The sequence below is a fragment of the Schistocerca piceifrons genome, chromosome 4 (genome assembly GCF_021461385.2).
Source record: "Schistocerca piceifrons isolate TAMUIC-IGC-003096 chromosome 4, iqSchPice1.1, whole genome shotgun sequence".
Classification (NCBI taxonomy): Eukaryota; Metazoa; Arthropoda; class Insecta; order Orthoptera; family Acrididae; genus Schistocerca; species Schistocerca piceifrons.
Genome location: NC_060141.1, coordinates 241889369 through 241908737, shown reverse-complemented (window position 1 = coordinate 241908737; position 19369 = coordinate 241889369). Strand labels below are relative to the sequence as shown.

The following is a 19369-nucleotide window of genomic DNA, read 5'->3' as shown; positions in this document are numbered from 1 at the left end:
TTTCAGTTATGACTGATGAACTTCAATGAACCATTTTATAACAAAATAACAGTTGGTTTACTACGCAGGCAATTTCGATTAAATTTAGAGAAACTGAAATTTTCCAGTTCTCTTGTGAATCTCATTACATGCTAAAAGAAGAGGCTTTTATATATACAAAAATTTGTTACTATTTCAAATTTTTATGGATGTAGGATAGTTTCACAGATAAATAATATATAATGTCTAAGCATCTGCAGATTTTGTCTCAATTTTTTGTCGTATATTTGAGCAGAGCGAAAGCAAGACACCCTGTAAATTACAACTGCCATTTTGTCCAAATTTTCATAGTTAAACAGAGTGGAACAGGAACAAATGAGTATTAAATTAAGCAGTTGGAAGTATATTTTTGTAAAGAGAGTTTTAATTGATTGGAAGCAGTCAGATTAATAAAGAAAATTGCACTAAGAGATTTGAGGGAAAATTTTTATCATAACTAAATGAAGAGTGAGAAATGGACAAATAGGCTATCAAATTGATTGAAATGAGGTGATTTCAGGTAAAATTACGCAGTGAGTTTTTGAACAGATTTTCATACCAAAACAAAGACTCAGAAATAGACAAATGGTGTATCAAACTAACCAGCATGGAAGCCTTTTTTGTAAAAAAAGGTTAACTTGCTTGAAATTAATCATGATAATTATGAAAAATTAAAGTAGTGACTTAAGGGAAAATTTTTATCTAAATTTTCATAGTCAAATGAAGAATGGGGAAGTAAACAGTAACTAAAAACTTAATTACTGATTTGAGGGAAAACTAAATTATTTCATGGACAGCTGTTGCTAGTTGTCATATAGGTGAAGTGTCAAGAAGTTCATCTGTTCAAGGACCAGATGTTTCCCATCCAAAAAGTTACATTGGTTGAGAGATTGTGAAATTCTGTCTTTCATATTGGAAAAAAATGAAATAAATATCAAATTATACATAAACTGAAATTTTCCTACTTTCTCTTATTTATAGAATGCTTCCTGAACAAAACTTGAGCATAAAACAAAAAATTCTGAAAAATGTTTGTTGAAATGATTTATCCAAAAGTAAAAAGTAAAATAGAGTTGAGAAACATTTGACAAATTTCACACACTGTACATGATTCTGGGCATCATTCAAATGCATAACAATTTTTTTGATTATTTAATTTGTTATTTTTAGAGAAATAATTTCACAAAACATTTTCTGTTTATTTTCCCAGATGTTTATATGTTTTCTTCATTTCTACAAGACTGTTAGAGATAAATCAATTGGATCATTAAACAAGTTACTGTATAATTTACAAACTGCTGAACGAAATACAAAAATCAAAATAAGTAAACAAATAATAAACAATAAAACATCATAAAAGTATATTGAGTTGCAAAATAATGTACAATGAAATGCCCTAAACTACTGTGAAGAGCATCTGTACTGTATACAAGAAGTTTGCCACAAGGAGGCTTCAACTCAGGTTTGAAAATCCGGTGTTTATGATTAAAATTTATCAGTCCTGCTGGTAAAACATTAAATATGAAGCTTACATAGCTGTATATAACTGTTTGTACCAAAATTAAGGCAGTATTATGTGACTTCAGTAACAACAAGAGGGTACGTAACAGGGATGACAAGATTATATTCCAGAAACATTTTAGTGATGACCTGGATGTAGTTTGCAAACAAACACCACAGATAGTTCTAACTGTCCTATTCTGATCTTATGATATTCTCTCAGACTGCAGATGGTTGTCACAAAATATCGCGCTCTAGGTGATGATACAATGAAAGAAATTGATGTAAACAGGGTTTCCTTTTCCATTTTCAGTGAAAGTGGAGATTAGTCTTTTGGTTTAAATAACATTTCTACACAAAATGATATGTTCAACAAAACTTTCCCTCTGTATTTAGTCCTAAGAGTTTGAAATTTTCAATATCGCTGATTATTACCTCTATATTATAACAACATGTTTCTTTTATGAGTGTTCTAGGTTGAAAATTTATGTTCTCTGTATAAGTGTAGTTAAGCAACAATCAGCTCCATGTAAGCTGTCAGTTGGTGTTTCTCACTAACCTATATACATAACCCTTTATGTTAGAATCAACATCTTTCACAGTGACAATAGTGTCATTTTCCTTTTTTTCTCTTTTTCCGATCAGTCTTCTGCTTGATTATATGCAACTCACCACAGTTCCTTTTCTACATCAATCTGTCCATCCTGAAGTACAGCTTACACCCCATGTCAGCACTGTACATATTACAATGTGTGTTTCTCTTATTGATGTTTGCCTTCTATGGCTGACTCTAGGACTAAGGGAGTAATTCTGTGATGTGTAAATATATGACTACTATTACTATTTGTTCTCATAGGGCTTTCTGCATCTACGAAGCTGTGTATGAAGATATTAATTTTTTACTATGGTACTATTTCCCTGTCCTTTGATTCAAAAATATCCTGCCTGGTTCTAGTTGTAGGATTCGAGAACATTATTCAACATGCTTTCACTGGAGATCTGGGAGAAAAAAGTTCTATAGTCCTAACTGGGACGTTCCTATCCTTCTAAATTCAAACACTACTTCACAGTCCGTCTCTAATGATGTCATCATTGATAGACTCTGCAACCGTAGTTTACCTTTTCTACGGCACAGTCCTCAAATTTTCGTTCATATGAAGAGCTCTTTAAGCTGAATCACATGTCTTTCTGAATTAGTTAAATATATGCTTATGATTTTGCCTAAAATTAATTGACGTGACCTGTTTCTGTTCAGGAGGGTTGTGTGCCTTAATCTGTAAGTATGGAAACCTACAGGATCACTTTGTTGTCCATCGTGTCAGTCCATCTGACTGTTCAGAACTCTTTTTCTCAGAAATGTGTAGAAGTTCAAATTTATGTCACATATGAAGGTCTATGGTCTCTGGGAGGTGTAAAAATTTTGAGCTTCTAAGTATATAGAATATCTGAAGTCACATATTTTGATACTCGAAAACTCAATCAAAACCGTTAATGTGCTTCCTGAATTCTGGAAACATCCCCCAGGCTGTGGCTAAGCCATGTCTCCGCAATATCCTTTCTTTCAGGAGTTCTAGTTCTGCAAGGTTTGCAGGAGAGCTTCTGTAAAGTTTGGAAGGTAGGAGACGAGATACTGGCAGAAGTAAAGCTGTGAGGACCGGGCGTGAGTCGTGGTTCGGTAGCTCAGATGGTAGAGCACTTGCCCGCGAAAGGCAAAGGTCCCGAGATCGAGTCTCGGTCAGGCACACAGTTTTAATCTGCCAGGAAGTTTCAAGGTGCTTCCTGTTGACCTAGAATCATGAATTCTGGCATGAACTAAGATTTCACAATACAAGTAACGAAAAAATTTGTAATTATATCACATGAAAAAATATTATTTTTTATCCATATGTCTGTCTGTCTGTCTGTTTGCTGTTTGTCTATCCATCTTTTAAGACTCCTTTTTCTCTGGAACAGTTAGGCATATCAAGTTTAAAATTATATCATGTGCTAAAGGCTATGGTTCCCTGGCAGTGTAAAAAATTCAAGCTTCTAAGTCAATGTAATGAAAACATTGTCATTTATGTCACATATTTTGATTCTTGAAAAGTCACTAATCATGTTGACCTAGAATCATAAAATTGGCAAGAAGCGGGGTTTCACAGTAAAAGTAAAGTAAAAAATCTGAAACTTGTTAAATTGTAATTCTATTGCATAAAAAGATATCATTTGCCTTTTGAACACACATAGTATTCATTATCTATTGGTAGCATAACAAACGAACTTTACTGCATGAAAGCATAAAATGGAAGATGTAGTTATGTTGTAGTAAGTAAATAAAAGATGTTTGATTAACTCTTCTCTCTCTACATATAAACTGAAGTCCCCTGTTCGCTTCTTTTTGTGTGTCTGGCCTAGTGTGAGGAACTATTGGAGAAATTTTGATATGGTCATGGAATTCCTGGACCCAATATCTTGCCAGCATCGATATCGATAACAGCCAAAATCGTTGATATTCTCTTTTCCCAAGATGGATGAACTAAATATATACACAACTAAATTTGTGTGGAACACTCAATGTACAAATCCTACTCACGATTGGCCAATATTTTTATATCTATGAAAGTATTTTGGTACATATTATACTAAAGATAGGTAGATTTAAAATACTGAAATCTTGTAGAACAGCATTTATACAATTGGAGATAGGGTCTCAAGTCTAATTTTAGCAGAGAATACACTACTAAATATAATTTGTAGGGCCAGTAAAATCGTAATACATGTCAGATTAACAGTGACATTTATAATAGTCAAGAAAAATTATTTGTAATGTCATGCACTGAATTTACCTACTAGTGACTTGACTGATTATGCAGTGATTGTGTGAGAATCTGCAATAGTTTTCATATAAGATTTATTAACATTGAGAATACACGTTTCTTTTATGATTACTTGAAAGTAAGTATAACATGAAAATGACTGATATCACGAAAGTGCATCTGCAGTGGGAAGTAGTTTCAGAGATACCAGTAACCTATATGCGTTGATTATCTACTTATTAAGTGAAATGTCTGATAGGTAACTCAACTAAATTTGAGAGCAGGTTAAATTTGTTTCTTCTTGACATCTCATTTGGTGTTAAAGGTATCTTAGCTTAGTCACAAGGAATACTAAAGTAATGAAATATAAACTGAAAAATGAGCATCTTGAATGCTTGCACAGTTTCATAAATAATACCGGAATTTGAAGGTAAAAGCTAATGCATGGTGCTTCTTTATTTTCCAGCTATAGTGGCCGGATGCAGTGCGGCAGCCATCGTTGGTATAATTGCCATAGGGATTAGCTGGTACCGGTGAGTGGCGCTTTCCAATTTTTTCCATTATGTCATGCATGCGTAAACTTCAATAAATCCGTAATTAGAATAAAAGAAATCATTATATACGCAAAGGTGACAAGAAAGCCATAGTATCACCAACAATATAAGTTTAGTCGGGTTTTGTGTTAGTGGTATTCTTCGTATAGCGGTCTGAGTTACGAAACCGCTACCAGATGGCAGGAGTGCCGCATCAGTTCACCTGTTGCCGAGAGATGGCAGGCAAGTGAATGTAGCATCGTGGCGCAGTTCAGCTGCGTTGCTAGGCAACGTTTTCGCCTTACAGCAGCGTACTTTCCACGCTAGCGTCAGACATTCCACGAAAACAATGAAAATATTAGAAAAGTGCAACACACATTCGTGATGACGTCGATGAAAAGAACTAACCCTACGGCCGATTATACCATCCCTTAAATAGAATTGCGAATAGGTGTTTTCATCTTACCGTACGAATTTCTGTTTAGTTAAGGAAAATACCTTTTCAATGATATTAAATTATTATTTTCAATACAGTTTTGTTGGTCATTGCGTGATGAAACCTTAATGTTTACAGTTAAACTCCGGATTTCCATGATTACACAATTGGCAATTTCTGCACTTATTTTCAGCTTTACTTCAAGAAACATCTATCGAATTTTCGTGTGAGAAGTACACTGAATTGAATTTTGGCACACGGATGTCTGACGAACTTTTAATTGTTTCATTTGCATGTAGCGTAAGGCAAGAAACTGACTCAAGGCGCAGTGGCTTACATTTCGAAACCTGCTTGAATTATTGGGCGTGCGGAAACATTCACTGCTTTATTTCAGTCTTAAATGCCGTTAATGTGGCATTACTTCAACTATGACGAACTGTACGCAAGACTTAGACAATATACGGCGGAACCATCAACCCAGGAAGTAGCTGTTCGTTAGCCTCTAGTCTTCTAGAAAAGCGAGAGTAAAAGGAACATACCGAATATTTACATTCCAGGAAACTTTTCAGTATTCTGAAGGTTTAGACAGGGAACAAAACTGTCGTACTAGCTGTAGTTACTACAATTCCTGATGATGAAGAAAGTATTACATTCTTCTTTATTTTTGTGCAAAATAGGAGTGACAAAGTAAGAGGGTGTGCCATGATTACAAAGGCAGAAACAGGGACAACAACAACCAGAGAAGAAACTACATTTAGCCAGTACTATATCGTAAATATACAAGTCACAATATATAGTAGCTAAACGAAATTGTTAATTTGCACAGGCCAGCTGCAGTATCCAAATTGTTGTCGCTGTTTTAACAGTGTACAGCTTAAGATTGTGTATGTATTATATCAACTGAAGATAGGTGAAAGCCCGACGCGCGTGGTAGCATAAATAAAATTACATTAAAAAGTGGCTCATTGCTGTATTTTTAAAATATTAGACTGTTCTTTGTCTCTGCACTCCAAATATGACACTTTTGAGAGCATTTTCCCGTTAGTGAGTGACGTTGTTGACAGAAAGTATACTTCGTAGGCAGAAAGTATATTCTGGATACTGCGTCGTGTAGGAGCTGACGATGCCCTATACAGTTCAAACAAGTCACTTTTGTACCTTTGGATGGATATCTGCATTTACATCTATATTCTGCAAACCCCTGCGAAGTGCATGGTAGAGGATACTTCCAACTACATGGCGTAATGAGATTTGTTGCAATTCCAATGGCATATGCTGCGCGGGAAAAACGATTTGCTTAAAAATCTCCGAACACGCTATAACTTGTCTGATCTTCTCCTGACGGTCCCTAGAGAGAGATACGTAGGAGATTGTAGTATAGTCCTAGATTCCTCACCCAACAATGATTCTTGAAACTTTATAAGTAGGCTTTCCCTTGATAATTGCCATGTAACGTCATAGGTCTGCTAGTTGAGGGTTTTCGTTTGATGCCTCATACCGTCGTATTTTGGTAATAAGTGTCAGTCTGGAGCAGAGTCAGATGCTTTTCGAATGTTGAGAAATACTGCACCTGCCTGAAGCCTTGATCCATGGCTTTGAGGATATTGCGTGAGATAATACGAGTTGGATTTCGTAACACCGATGTTCTTCAGAATCCAGGCGGGTCGTTGTGGGGAAGAACATATTGTGTTCTAGATAGCTCCGTTTGAGATATGAATATATTCTAATATTGTGCAAAAGATGAATGTGGATTACTCCTGCTACAGTTCTTGTAGACAGGTTTGACGTGAGGTTAGTTCCAACTATTGAACAACGTTTTTTGTTGGCGAGGTCTACGGTACAGCATGCTTAAAACAACCGCAGATTCTGTATGGCATCTGAAAGGAATCCTGAAAGGTCATGAAGCTTTGTTCATATTTTGCAATTACAACTATTACTCAACACCACTGACACTAATATATTTATTATTCATCCTAGCAATGTTGCGGGAATTAAACTGCGGCAGTACTCTTGGGCGAGATATTGCCACTGATATAATTGTAGATTTGTAATGAATTTTTAATCTAAGACAGTCTTTCGGATCATAAGGGAACTTTTATAGTACGTTCGTTTCTGTTCATGTTGCGAGTTATTTCATCATTTGCACAATAAATCGTAATGATGTGAAACGAGTCATTTTAAATTCAAATAACACTTCAATTTGTAAAGTCTGCACATTTACAAGTACTTTTTTCTTTTTTTTATATGTAGTGATTTGAGTTGGTAGTTCCTCTCCACCAACTTTTACAAAATACAATAATAGAAATTATTTTACGGAAGAGAGGGAGTTGTCAAGGAGAAACTTTTTCCAGTTCGTATCAAAATTTTGCTTTGTTGTCTATTAGAATTTACGTATCTCTGGATAAATGATCAAAAATTTTGCTTACATCATGCTGCACCCCTTTTTGTGCTAAAGACAACCTTAATGTGGAGTAATGAATGTCATTTTTCATTCTGATATATACATATATACGTCATTGTCCCTTCTGAACCGCAATGGATTGCTTACAACAAACTTCATAAGGGGATAAATATACTGTGAAACAGTAGTCACTATCCCCAGCTCCTTTAACAAATGTCTATAACATGACTGTGGATGAGCACCACATCTTGTTCTTACAGCACCATTATGAGAAATTTAGACTAAAGATGAGCTAGCGAAGGACATTATTCTATATGACATTACTGAATGTAAACATGCAGAAAATGTCAGCTTAATGATTTGTCTCTCCACAAAACTCAAAAGGTTTTACGTCTAAATCCACATGTCTACTCTTCATTTCACACTTAAGTGCCTGGTAGGGGGTTCACTGAACTCCCTTAAAAATGCTTCTCTGTCGTTCCACTTTCGGACAGCACGTGGGAAAAACGAACACATAAATCTTTACGTGCGAGCTCCGATTTCTCTTATTTCATTATGATGATTATTTCTCCCTATGTAGGTTGGTGACAGTAAAATATTTACAGGTTCAGAGGAGAGAGTTGGTGGTGATTTCTCTTATTTCATTATGATGATCATTTCTCCCTATGTAGGTTGGTGACAGTAAAATATTTACAGGTTCAGAGGAGAAAGTTGGTGGTGATTGAAATTTCGTGAAGAAGATCTCGACCTAACAAATAAACCCTTTATTTTCATTATTGCCACTCCAACTTCCTTACCCGAAACGTGACGCCTTCTCCCCTATTTCGCGATAATACGAAGCGAGGTCCTCTTCTTTGAACTTTTTCGATGTCCTCCGTCAATCCCACCTGGTAAGGGTGCCATTCGCACAGCAGTACTGTAGCACTGGACGAACAATCGTATTATATGCAGTCTCTTTAGTAGATTGTTGGAGCTCCTAACTGTAAGTGTTTTGCCAATAAAACACAGTGTTTTGTTTGCCTTCCATACAACATTATGTGACCGTTCCGATTTAAGTTGCACGTAATTGTACTCCAAAGGTATTTAGTTGAATATACAGCCTTTATATTTGTGTGATTTGTCGTATAACAGAAATGTAACGGATTTATTTTCCCACTCATGTTCATGACCACACTTTCCTTTATTCACAGACAATTGACGGTTTTCGCACTGCACAGATTCCGTGTTAAAGTCAGTTTTTAATTGCTTTCGATCTTCTAATTACTATACTAAACGGTAAATAACGGTAACGTCTGCAAACAATCTAAAAGGGCTACTCAGATAGTCTCCTGAACCGTTTATACAGACTGGGAACAACAAAGGAAACGCCGGACACCATTTCTGTTTTACTCGATGATTTTACGTCGATCACTACGTATTGTGACCTTCCTGACAGGAAATCACGAATCCAGTCGCACAACTGAAGCGATACTCCATAGCCACGCAATTTGATTAAAAGTATCTTGTGAGGAACGGTGTCAAAAACCTTCCGGAAATCTAGAAATATGGAATTAATTGAGATCCCCTGTCGGTAGGCTGGCCAGTGTGGCCGAGCGGTTCTAGGTGCTACAGTCTGGAACCACGCGACCGCTACGGTCGCAGGTTCGAATCCTGCCTCGGACACGGATGTGTGTGATGTCCCTTAGGTTAGTTAGGTTTAAGTAGTTCTAAGTTATAGGGGACTGATGACCTCAGAGGTTAAGTCACATAGTGCTCAGAACCATTTGAACCCTGTCGATAGGACTCTTTACTTCGTGCAAATAAAGAGCCAGTTGTGTTTCACAAGAAATATATTTTATGAATCCTTGCTGTGTATCAATAAACAGTTACTTCGAGGTAATTAGTAACGTTCGAACTTGGTGTGTGTTACAAAATCTTACAGCAAATCGACGTCAGTAATATGAGTCTGTAATTCAGCGTATTACTCTTACTTCCTTTCTTGACTATTGTTGTATACTGTGCAACTTTCCAGTATTATGGTATGAATTTCTCGTCGAGCTGGCGGTTGGCTGGCTCTGAGCAGATGGCTCTGAGCACTATGGGACTTAACATCTATGGTCATCAGTCCCCTAGAACTTAGAACTACTTAAACCTAACTGACCTAAGGACATCACACAACACCCAGTCATCACGAGGCAGAGAAAATCCCTCACCCCGCCGGGAATCGAACCCGGGAACCCGGGCGCGGGAAGCGAGAATGCTACCTCACGACCACGAGCTGCGGACAGCTGGCGGTTGTATATGGTTCTAAGTGCAAATGTGGCTGAACAAAGTTGTTTTAGGAGTTCCAAAATGTGCTTTTTCCAGTGTAAATCTCATCATTATGGACACCTCAAAAGTCTGAAGTTTCCAATCTGTTTAATGTTTTCTCACTATGTTTTACACATATCATTAGTGTAATGTGTGTAGATGTATGTGATATGCCTTTTTGAAACTGAGAATGAGAACATTCGCAGAAAACAAGTCTATGATACCTTTAAAAACATTGTTTTGATTTCTTCTATTCCTCTACGTATGCTTGGCTTAGTTACAATACTAAAGTCAGCCGCAAAAATAACTAATCTGCTTGTATATTCGAGGGATGATCGTTTACACATCTGAGGAACAATAGCGGACCTAAGCTGAGCCTTGGGAACCGCATACGTGATTTCTCCTCAAGCAGAAGCATCTTATTTCATTGGTTTGGTTGAATTACTTAGTACAACTTTCTGCATTCTTTTGGTTAGCTATGACATTGTCCGTTGGTTGGCTATACCATCAGTCGCATAAAACCTCATTTAATCTAGGAGAATTTTGCGATTCACATAGTCAAATGCCTTAGGTAAGCCGCGGAAAAAAGCAGACGTTGCTATTTTGTTATTTGATGCTTGTAATGCTTGTAAAATTACGTGTAAATGTCATTCTCAATTGAGCACCTCTTCTGAAATCGAAACTGTGGTTCACTAAAGATATTATTCTTGCTAAGGTAAAGTGCAACTCTAGAATACATCGCCTTCTCAAAAATTTTGGAAAATGATGTCAGTAGTGAAACAGGTTTGTCAGTTGCACTGTTTTATCGTAAAATATAAGCATTTTTTTTCTCCATCACTGACATTAGTTTCAATAGCTGCAGGAGCAGACTGAAAGCAATACCGAGAGACGGTGATGAGGCTATATGCTAAGATTGTCAGTGGATGGTAGGTTGTCTCAAATGCTACGCATCACACTTTTCCCAGTTGCCTGTGCTGGGTGCATATCCGATGCTTTTGTATTCAACATATGAGTTAGCAGGAAGGCTTTATTGCTGGTAACGAACTTTTCGACACAAATCTTACGACTGTTAACGTCTGTAGACCGCAGAAAGTCACAAGCTTCAACCGAATCGTTGATGTGAGCAAGAGTTTAGGACATATGGTGCTTTAACACGACAAATGATACGGTGCTCCATTGCAGGCTGTTAATGAAGGTATAAGCAATAGGTTCTCAGGCGTGTAAGTGGCTCGAAGACTTCTTGAGTTATAGAATCCAGTATGTTGTGCTCGACGGCGAGTGTTCACCAGAGAGAAGGGTATCGTCAGGAGTGCCCCAGGGAAGTGGGATAGGACCGATGTCATTCTCTATATACATACAGTAAATGATTTGGCGGACAAGGCAGGCAGCAATCTACAGTTGTTTGCTGATGATGCTGTGGTGTACAGTAGCGTGTCGAATTTTCGTGAGGAGAATACAAAATTTCTAGTTGTGATGAGTAACATCTACCTCTAAATGTAGAAAAGTGTAAGTTATGGCGATGATCTGTAAAAATAATCCCGTAATGTTCGAATATAGCATTAGCACTGTGCAGCTTGACATAGGTCGACTGAATATCTAGATGTAGCGTTGCAGAGCGATGTGAAATGGAGTGAGCGCGTCAGATTAGTAGTATTCCCTACTTCCCGACTTTGGTTTATTGGGAGAATTGTGGGAAAGTGTAAAGAAGACGGCATATAAAATGCTAATGCAACCCATTCTTGAGTACTGTTGAAATGTTTGTGATTCTCCCCCTCCCTTCCCCCCTCTCTGATCTGATAAACAAAATCCCTGCCGAATGTATAAGATATCAAAGCAATTCAGAGACGAGCTGCTAGTTTTATTACTGGTAAGTTCGAACAACACGTAAGTGTTACGGAATGCTTTGGAAATTCAAATGGGAATTCCTGGAGGGAAAGCTACGTTCTTTTCGAGGAACACAATTGAGACAATTTAGAGAACCGGCATTTGATGCTGACTGCAGAACGATTCTACTGCTTCCAACATACATTGCTCATGAAGAGGCATATTGACAGTCGTTTTTTCCTCGCTTGCGAGTGGGACAGGAAAGGAGATGGCTAATATTGGTGTGGGGTATACTCTGCCACACATCGTACGGTGGACTACGGAATATCTATGTATATGTAGATATAGATTTAATAAAAATTATGACTTGATTCAACTGTAAAAGAAGTTCAGTCAAATACAAAACTGAATGCCACCTGGTAGCTACGTCTCGCTTTAGTTTGAAGTCTGATTCTTTTCTTAGTCACTTCCTGCTACTTTGTTTGAAACAACATTACATTCCTTATCACGGTTGTGGTTAGCGCATACACTTCGTCTCCTTCTTTCCTACCAAACTAAATAATGTCGGCAACAGATGGAATGAAGTTTTCTTCCAACACTGTTTTGATTCCTTGAAGCACACTTGCATCAGTACCTAGTGCTAATATTCCGCCACTGTTTTTATTTCCCATTCGCCTATTTAAGTCTGTAAGGATGTGCTGTAAATTGAAGCGCCCATGTCTGCTTCTGACACCGCACACACATAAGTTAATCTCCACAATAATTAACAGTAACTCTCACGTTTGAACTACATTGCGACCGTTCAGATAAGTGTCATGAAAGTCAAAACTGTCCGATATATTGCTTGAAAAACATTGATCGTCTCTTGGTCACGTACGAATAGTTGCTGTTCTCGTGTTACATTTGCATTGTTATGTTTAAACTGTTTCAGCACCGTCGTATGCCAACTCCCCCAGTCCCCTTCTCCCACCAGTTCGCAGACACGTGACGCTTTGGAGCTGGCTAATTGCCTGCCGTGACGTCATTGGCAGCTTGCTGGTCTCTTTAATTCGTCGTTAGGGCTCGCAACGAAAATGCGCGTAGCCTTGTCCACAGGGTGGACACGACCGTGCTGCAGCCACGCTATGCAAATTGCTGCTGACACCGCAGCGAATGAGCCTGTCTGCAGGTCGTGGAAACAATTAGCTGTACATGACAGCTCTGCATGCTGTGTTTGTGTGTGTGTGTGTGTGTGTATGTGTGTGTGCGTGCGTGCGTGCGTGCGTGTGGTGAAATGGGTGCGCGGTCGAGTCAAATACATTCGGCAGGGATTTTGTTTATATTCCTGACAGGTGAAAAAGAGCCACTGCTGTATATTCTGCGTTTTCATGTAATTTCCACTGACATTGCCATTTACAGATGCCTCTCCGGTTCCTACCGTAAGTAAATTGCAAGTCCTCATTTCATATTCCACATTTCGCTTCAGCAAAATACAATGAAAATTAATTGTTCGTGAAAAAGTATCCAAACGCTAACTGAACAGTTTATATGTCTTAGTACAAGGTTTCATGAGCGACGAACTCACCAGTTTTCTGATGTCCGTTACACTTTGGTTATGTACGAGGTGCGATCAGAACGTAACCGTAATGTTTGTTTTCTTCAATAATCTTTATTTATTCATCAACAATAAATTTATCCTCTTCAAAGTAATCCCCCTCAGATATAACAGACGTGTGGCCAGCGCTTTTTTCCAGTCTTGAAAGCACTTCTGAAACTCATTTTTCGTTATGGCGTTCTGCTCCTTCAGCGATTCTGGTTTCATCTCATCACTGATGGCGAAACGACATCCTTTTATGATTCTCTTCAGCTTCGGGAATAGAAATAAGTCACAGGAGGCCATTACCGGCGAATAAGGTGGCCGGGGCAACATAACGGTTTTATTTTTTACCAAAAAATCACGAACAAGCATTGACGTGTGAGCGGGAATATTATTATGATGCAATTTCCACGATTGGTTTTGCCACAGTTCTGGTCGTTTCCTTCGGACTGCTTCACGCTGACGGCGCATAACTTCCAGGTAATATTCGTTATTGACCACACGACCATAAGGGAGGAACTCATGATGCACTAACCCATTGCAATCGAAGAAAACAGTGAGAAAGACTTTCACATGTGATAGAACCTGTCAAATTCTTTTCGGTCTTGGGGCAGTTTTCGAGCAGTTTCCATTGGGACGATCGGGCCTTACATTCGATATCGTTCCAGTATAACCTTATTTCGTCACCTGTTATAACCTTCTCTAGAAATTCTCGATCTTTGTCTACTTCATTCAGCATCTTCTGAGTGATGCCTACGTGCGGCGGTTTTGGGTCGAAATTCAGTTTCGCAACAAATTTTGCTGCTAAACGTTTCGTGCCCATAACATCAGAATAAACTGCTTGACATGACCCAAAGGATATGGTGACATCGTCATAAACCTCTCTGATGGTGAAACGGCGATTTTCCAGAGCCATTTTCTTTACTTCTTCCACACCGTAATTGCTGTACTGGCGCGTCCAGCGCGGCCATCATCTTCAACGTCTTCTCGACCCTCTTTGATACGTTTATACCACTCGTATATTCTTGTCTTACCCGTAGTAGATTCACCAACATCCACAGTCAACATTTCGAATGATGTGCTGCACTTTATAGCATTTTTCAAGCATAATTTAATGCAAATTCTTCGATCCATCTTTTGCTCCGAGCCGGCCGGAGTGGCCGAGCGGTTCTAGGCGCTAAAGTCTGGAACCGCGCGACCGCTACGGTCGCAGGTTCGAATCTTGCCTCGGACTTGGACTGTGTGATGTCCTTAGATTAGTTAGGTTTAAGTAGTTCTAAGTTTTAGGGGACTGATGACTTCAGCAGTTAAGTCCCATAGTGCTCAGAGCCATTTCAACCATTTTGTCTCCGAGTACTCGAAAAGACGTATAACCTTTTTGACTATCAGCAATAAATTAAATATTAAAAACAGCAGAAAATTAAAAAATACAGCAGGAACAGATGTATCTACAAGGTGTAAAAATGTTCTGAAAATGAGATGTTTAAAGCCCACGAAATTAAAAAAAAAAATTGCGTCACTTTTTGATCATTCCTCGTACACGATTGGTCCTGCGTCTCTGAAAAGCTGGATGAGGAGCAATATTAGCCATTTCACCTGTAGACGGCGCTTTTGAGTACTCTTGTTGCGATACCACGCACCGGCAGCAGCAGATCGCGGCTGTCCCGTCTGCCTGGGTTCTCGCCCTCATACTATTACGTGAGTCTTTCGTTAAGATGTTTTTATTAGATCGCTTTATCGTCTGTGTGTCTGTAGGTTGGGTATAAATTTTGCAACTGGTTTCAAACTAACTTCCCGATGAGCTATAGACCCAAAACTTTCAACATAGCCAGAACTGGATGAAAGTGTAGTATAAACTCATTAACTCATTTCTTGTCTGGAGTGTGGCAGGGGTTACCTTGTGTACTTCTGCTATTTCCCCCTTTTCCTCTTCCAGTTGCGAATGTTTCACGATAAGAACGATTGCTGGTAATCCTCCGTGGGAATTTGGATCTATCTAATTTTTACCTTTACAGTCTTTTCGGGAGATATACAAAGGAGAAAGCTATCTACTGGTTGAGACAGGTGAAGAGAAAATGAAATAAATCTGAAATTTACCATGTGCCTCTGTTGCAGACTCATAAAAATTTTCTAAATTGATTGAAAAATTTTACACGCATAAGACTAAAAAGCAGAAAATAATTAGTTAAATAAAAAACTATTTTAATAAACACGTTTTTAGAATGGACTAAAAAGTATAAAATAATTTCTCCTAGACCCACGCAGACTCCTAGCCCCATACAGATAGTCCTGAAAATATGTTCCTCTAAATTTTTAATAGCTATGACAATACCCGTAAAAGTTAAAACGAAAAACGTGTGACACATGCATTAGGTAAAACTAAGGAGTCAAGAGAATAGTTGTCATTAAGAAAACTCACTTACCAGTTGTGTGTTCCAAAACGATCAATCAGTCCGGCTGCATGACTGAGAGACATGCCACACAACACAACAGTTGATATCACCCTTCCTCCCCCTCCCCCCCCCCCTCCCCCCCCCCCCCGCCGACGTTTTTAGTTATAAATTTTACAAGCATTTTCACAGCTATTAAAAATTCACTAGCACAAATTATCAGGCCTATCTGTATGGAGTTTGGCATCTGTACGGGTCTAGGAGAAATTATTTTATACCTTTTAGTCCATAAACGTGTTATATTAAAAAGATTTTTATTTAAAGAATTATTGTCAGTTGAGGTAATGTTAATTATTTCCGTTGCGTATTGTTAAGGGCGGAAATAAGTTATGACTGTATGTACTGAAACACTGTAATACAGTGAAAGCAGATAAAGTTCTTTTTTTTTGTTTGTGTGAAAATACACCAGCAGTAAACGCTGAAACATCCGTTACCAGTGACAATGCCACGCGTGAACACTATGGTGGGACTGGCACAAATGGAGTGACATGATTACTCACATTGCCCTCGGAAGACAGCATACCGCATGGGATTGTGAAGTCAGTATTTTTAAATGCAGTTTCAAGATTAATACAACAATAGCCCCAACTGCTGACCATCATGAACGTAGAAGCCATAGAAAATATCATAACCAGCAGCTGTGTATTATACCTAAATTTCCTCTTCTTTTTCCTGGCATTCATCCCGTATTCTCACGGAACTGGCAATGTTAGTTGGCAATGTTTGTGGGGGGAAGGAATTTCTGTATCCTCTCTGCCTGCGTCTAGTGCTATCCCACATGAAAATGTACTGACGTATTTCGATGTTTGCGAATCGTGTACATGAGGCGATAAGTGGGTACCAGCCGGGTATTCGCCTAGTATAACGTTATATATGCTAACCATGAAAAACATATATACATTGCCCCGACGTCAATTCATGACCTTCATAACCATGTAAAGACTGAGATGAAAAATACCAATAGAACATATTAATACTATGATATATGTTGTGAATTTCTGTTTGTTTTTCTATGTAAAAATACGTCTTATAATTAAAACCATAATATAAACGTTTGGTCATAGACTTTTGCTAAACAGACCAAACGGAAACCCTTCTGCTGTAAAACAAGCGGTTTATTTCTTATCGCCATTCTGTGGCGACACTTTTTTTCTGAGTGGAGAAAAGCCACACAAATGTCCCATTAGATCTTTATAAGAGTTGAAAGTGGTACAAATATTAGCAGTTTGTTTTCTGTATTCGGTAATGTAGAATTGTGTACTTCACAAAACATAACAACATAGTTAACATTTAAGAATTTTCAAAGCAGCTTTTACTAAAAAAACGAAATTATGAATTTACGGTATTCAAAGTGAATGTAACTGATTTGCAGTCCATTATTGGGAACATTATGGGCTTCGCACCGTTACAAGGACATCCTCAGATGATGCACTGTTCTTTGTAACACGATTTTATAGGAAAAGTAAAAATTTTAAAATTATTCCAAAAGTATTTGCCACGCATGCATTAACTAGCTACTGCGAAAAAAATGAAAAATAAGGTACTCACATGGTTAGCACTCAAAGAGACGGGAAGGTACGATGTCCCATGGTTCAGTTGTAAATGGGAAACGTTAATCCATTGTAGGCTGTTGTCAGTAGAAAAATTGACATTAAACACCAGTCAATGAGTGTCAAACTTGACACGCTGGATGATAAGACCTAATATAAAAAATAATTACAGCAATTAAAGCTTATTGCTAAAGCGTGTAAAAAAACTTTAACTATGTTCGCGGTATCTGACGTCTGCAGCTTCTTTTGGTAGATTGCCTGTCGCGCTACAACAACTATTAGTGAACTGTTGCTGAGTAAGTACCTAAATTTTCCTATAATACAAGCAGTAATAAACACGTGTAAGGGAGATTGTGAGTATTAAATATGTGTTTCAGGTATTAGTAAGATATACTTTTGTAATCTCTACTATTCTCGAAGCCCACTCACTAAAGTAGTTGATTTTAAATTTTAAAATATAATTATTTACAATCTGTTAGACAAGTCTGATGAAAGAGCCATCTAGTGGCTGGAACACACTCTACAAATGTTGCCTTTCCAATAATACCTGTCAATTGTACTTTATACACCATTTAAAGTGGAAATTCTTCAGTATGTGTCCAGCTTATGTAAACAAATGTGCTATTGTGTACCGTATTTGTGTCATGTAACAAGCATCTGTGACCAAAATATATACGGACATAGCCTTTTGGACACGGTGCTGTATGTTTTTAAATATTTTAGCGATGACAAACATTTATAATGTGCTAAGTTTTATTCACTTGACATCTTGTACATGGGTTTCAACTAAAACTGAACATGTTTTACTACCAAAAAATGTTCAAGGTATGTAAATGAACAGGGTGGCAATCTGTTCCTATTTTTTTAAATTTTTTTTGTATCACCAAAATAAAGCTTATCAAATGAGACATATTCCATGTACTGCATTTTCTTACAAACCTGGAGGTTACAGCTAAGACTGTTGAGACTAGTTGTCTTGAAAAAGAAATACTTTGTGCGATCTTTCCTTTTGAATAGCTTTTAACAATTAAAACAGAACGCCCTTCATTACTCTCATAATGAGAAAATTCAGTTATTTACTTTCGTAGAACACCCAGGTTACATACCGCGAACCTGCAGACGTTACATACCATGAATATCGTTAAAGTTTTTTTACGCGTTTTTTAGCAATAAATTTTAATGGCTGTAATTATTCTTTTACTAGGTATTATCAGCCCTCGTGTCCAGTTTTACAATCGCCTACAGGTACTTAATGTAAGTTTTACTGTTGACAACGGCCTATAATGGATTAACAAAAATGGTTCAAATGGCTCTGAGCACTATGAGACTTAACTGCTGTGGTCATCAGTCCCCTAGAACTTAGAAGTACTTAAACCTAACTAACCTAAGGACATCACACACATCCATGCCCGAGGTAGGAGTCGAACCTGCGACCGTAGCAGCCCCATGGTTCCGGACTGCGCGCCTAGAACCACTAGACCACCGCGGCCGGCATGGATTAACATTTCCGATTTACAACAGAACTGTGAGACATCTTAGCTTCCCGACAGTTTGAGGGCTAATCATATGAGTATTTTTTTTTTTCACGGTTTAAAGTAATGCACGTTTAACAAATATTTTTAAGATTTCTAGCAAAATTTTTCTCTTTTTCATAAAATTCTATTCTACAGAATGCATTTTAATTAAGAATGCGGCGCCTGAGGATGGACCTCTAACAGTGCGAAACCGGTAGTGTTTCCAATAAAGAACTACCAAACAGCTAAAGCGGCTTGAAGAGTGATCATTTTCCGCGAATTCCATCAATTTACAAAACTTTTTTTTAGTAAAAAAGATCTGAAGATTCTTAAATATTAGAAATGTACTTTTTTAGCTGTGACTGCCCTATGTCAAAATAGTATTTTATGACTGTAACTTCATAAGTTAGTTTATGTTAGTTCAAGTAGTGTGTAAGTCTATGGACCGATGACCTCAGCAGTTTGGTCCCTTTAGAATTCACA

At 37.8% G+C, this 19369-nt stretch overlaps 1 protein-coding gene across 3 annotated transcripts in view; it reads left to right on the top strand.

Moving 5' to 3' along the window:
* The window catches only part of LOC124794790 (neural proliferation differentiation and control protein 1), a 1027601-nt gene that overhangs the window by 651755 nt on the left and 356477 nt on the right, over positions 1-19369 (top strand). For all 3 annotated transcript variants that reach the window (XM_047258441.1, XM_047258442.1, XM_047258440.1), the window contains exon 5: positions 4780-4846. In XM_047258441.1, coding sequence (XP_047114397.1) covers positions 4780-4846 — 67 coding nt within the window. The remainder of the gene's footprint in view (positions 1-4779; positions 4847-19369) is intronic.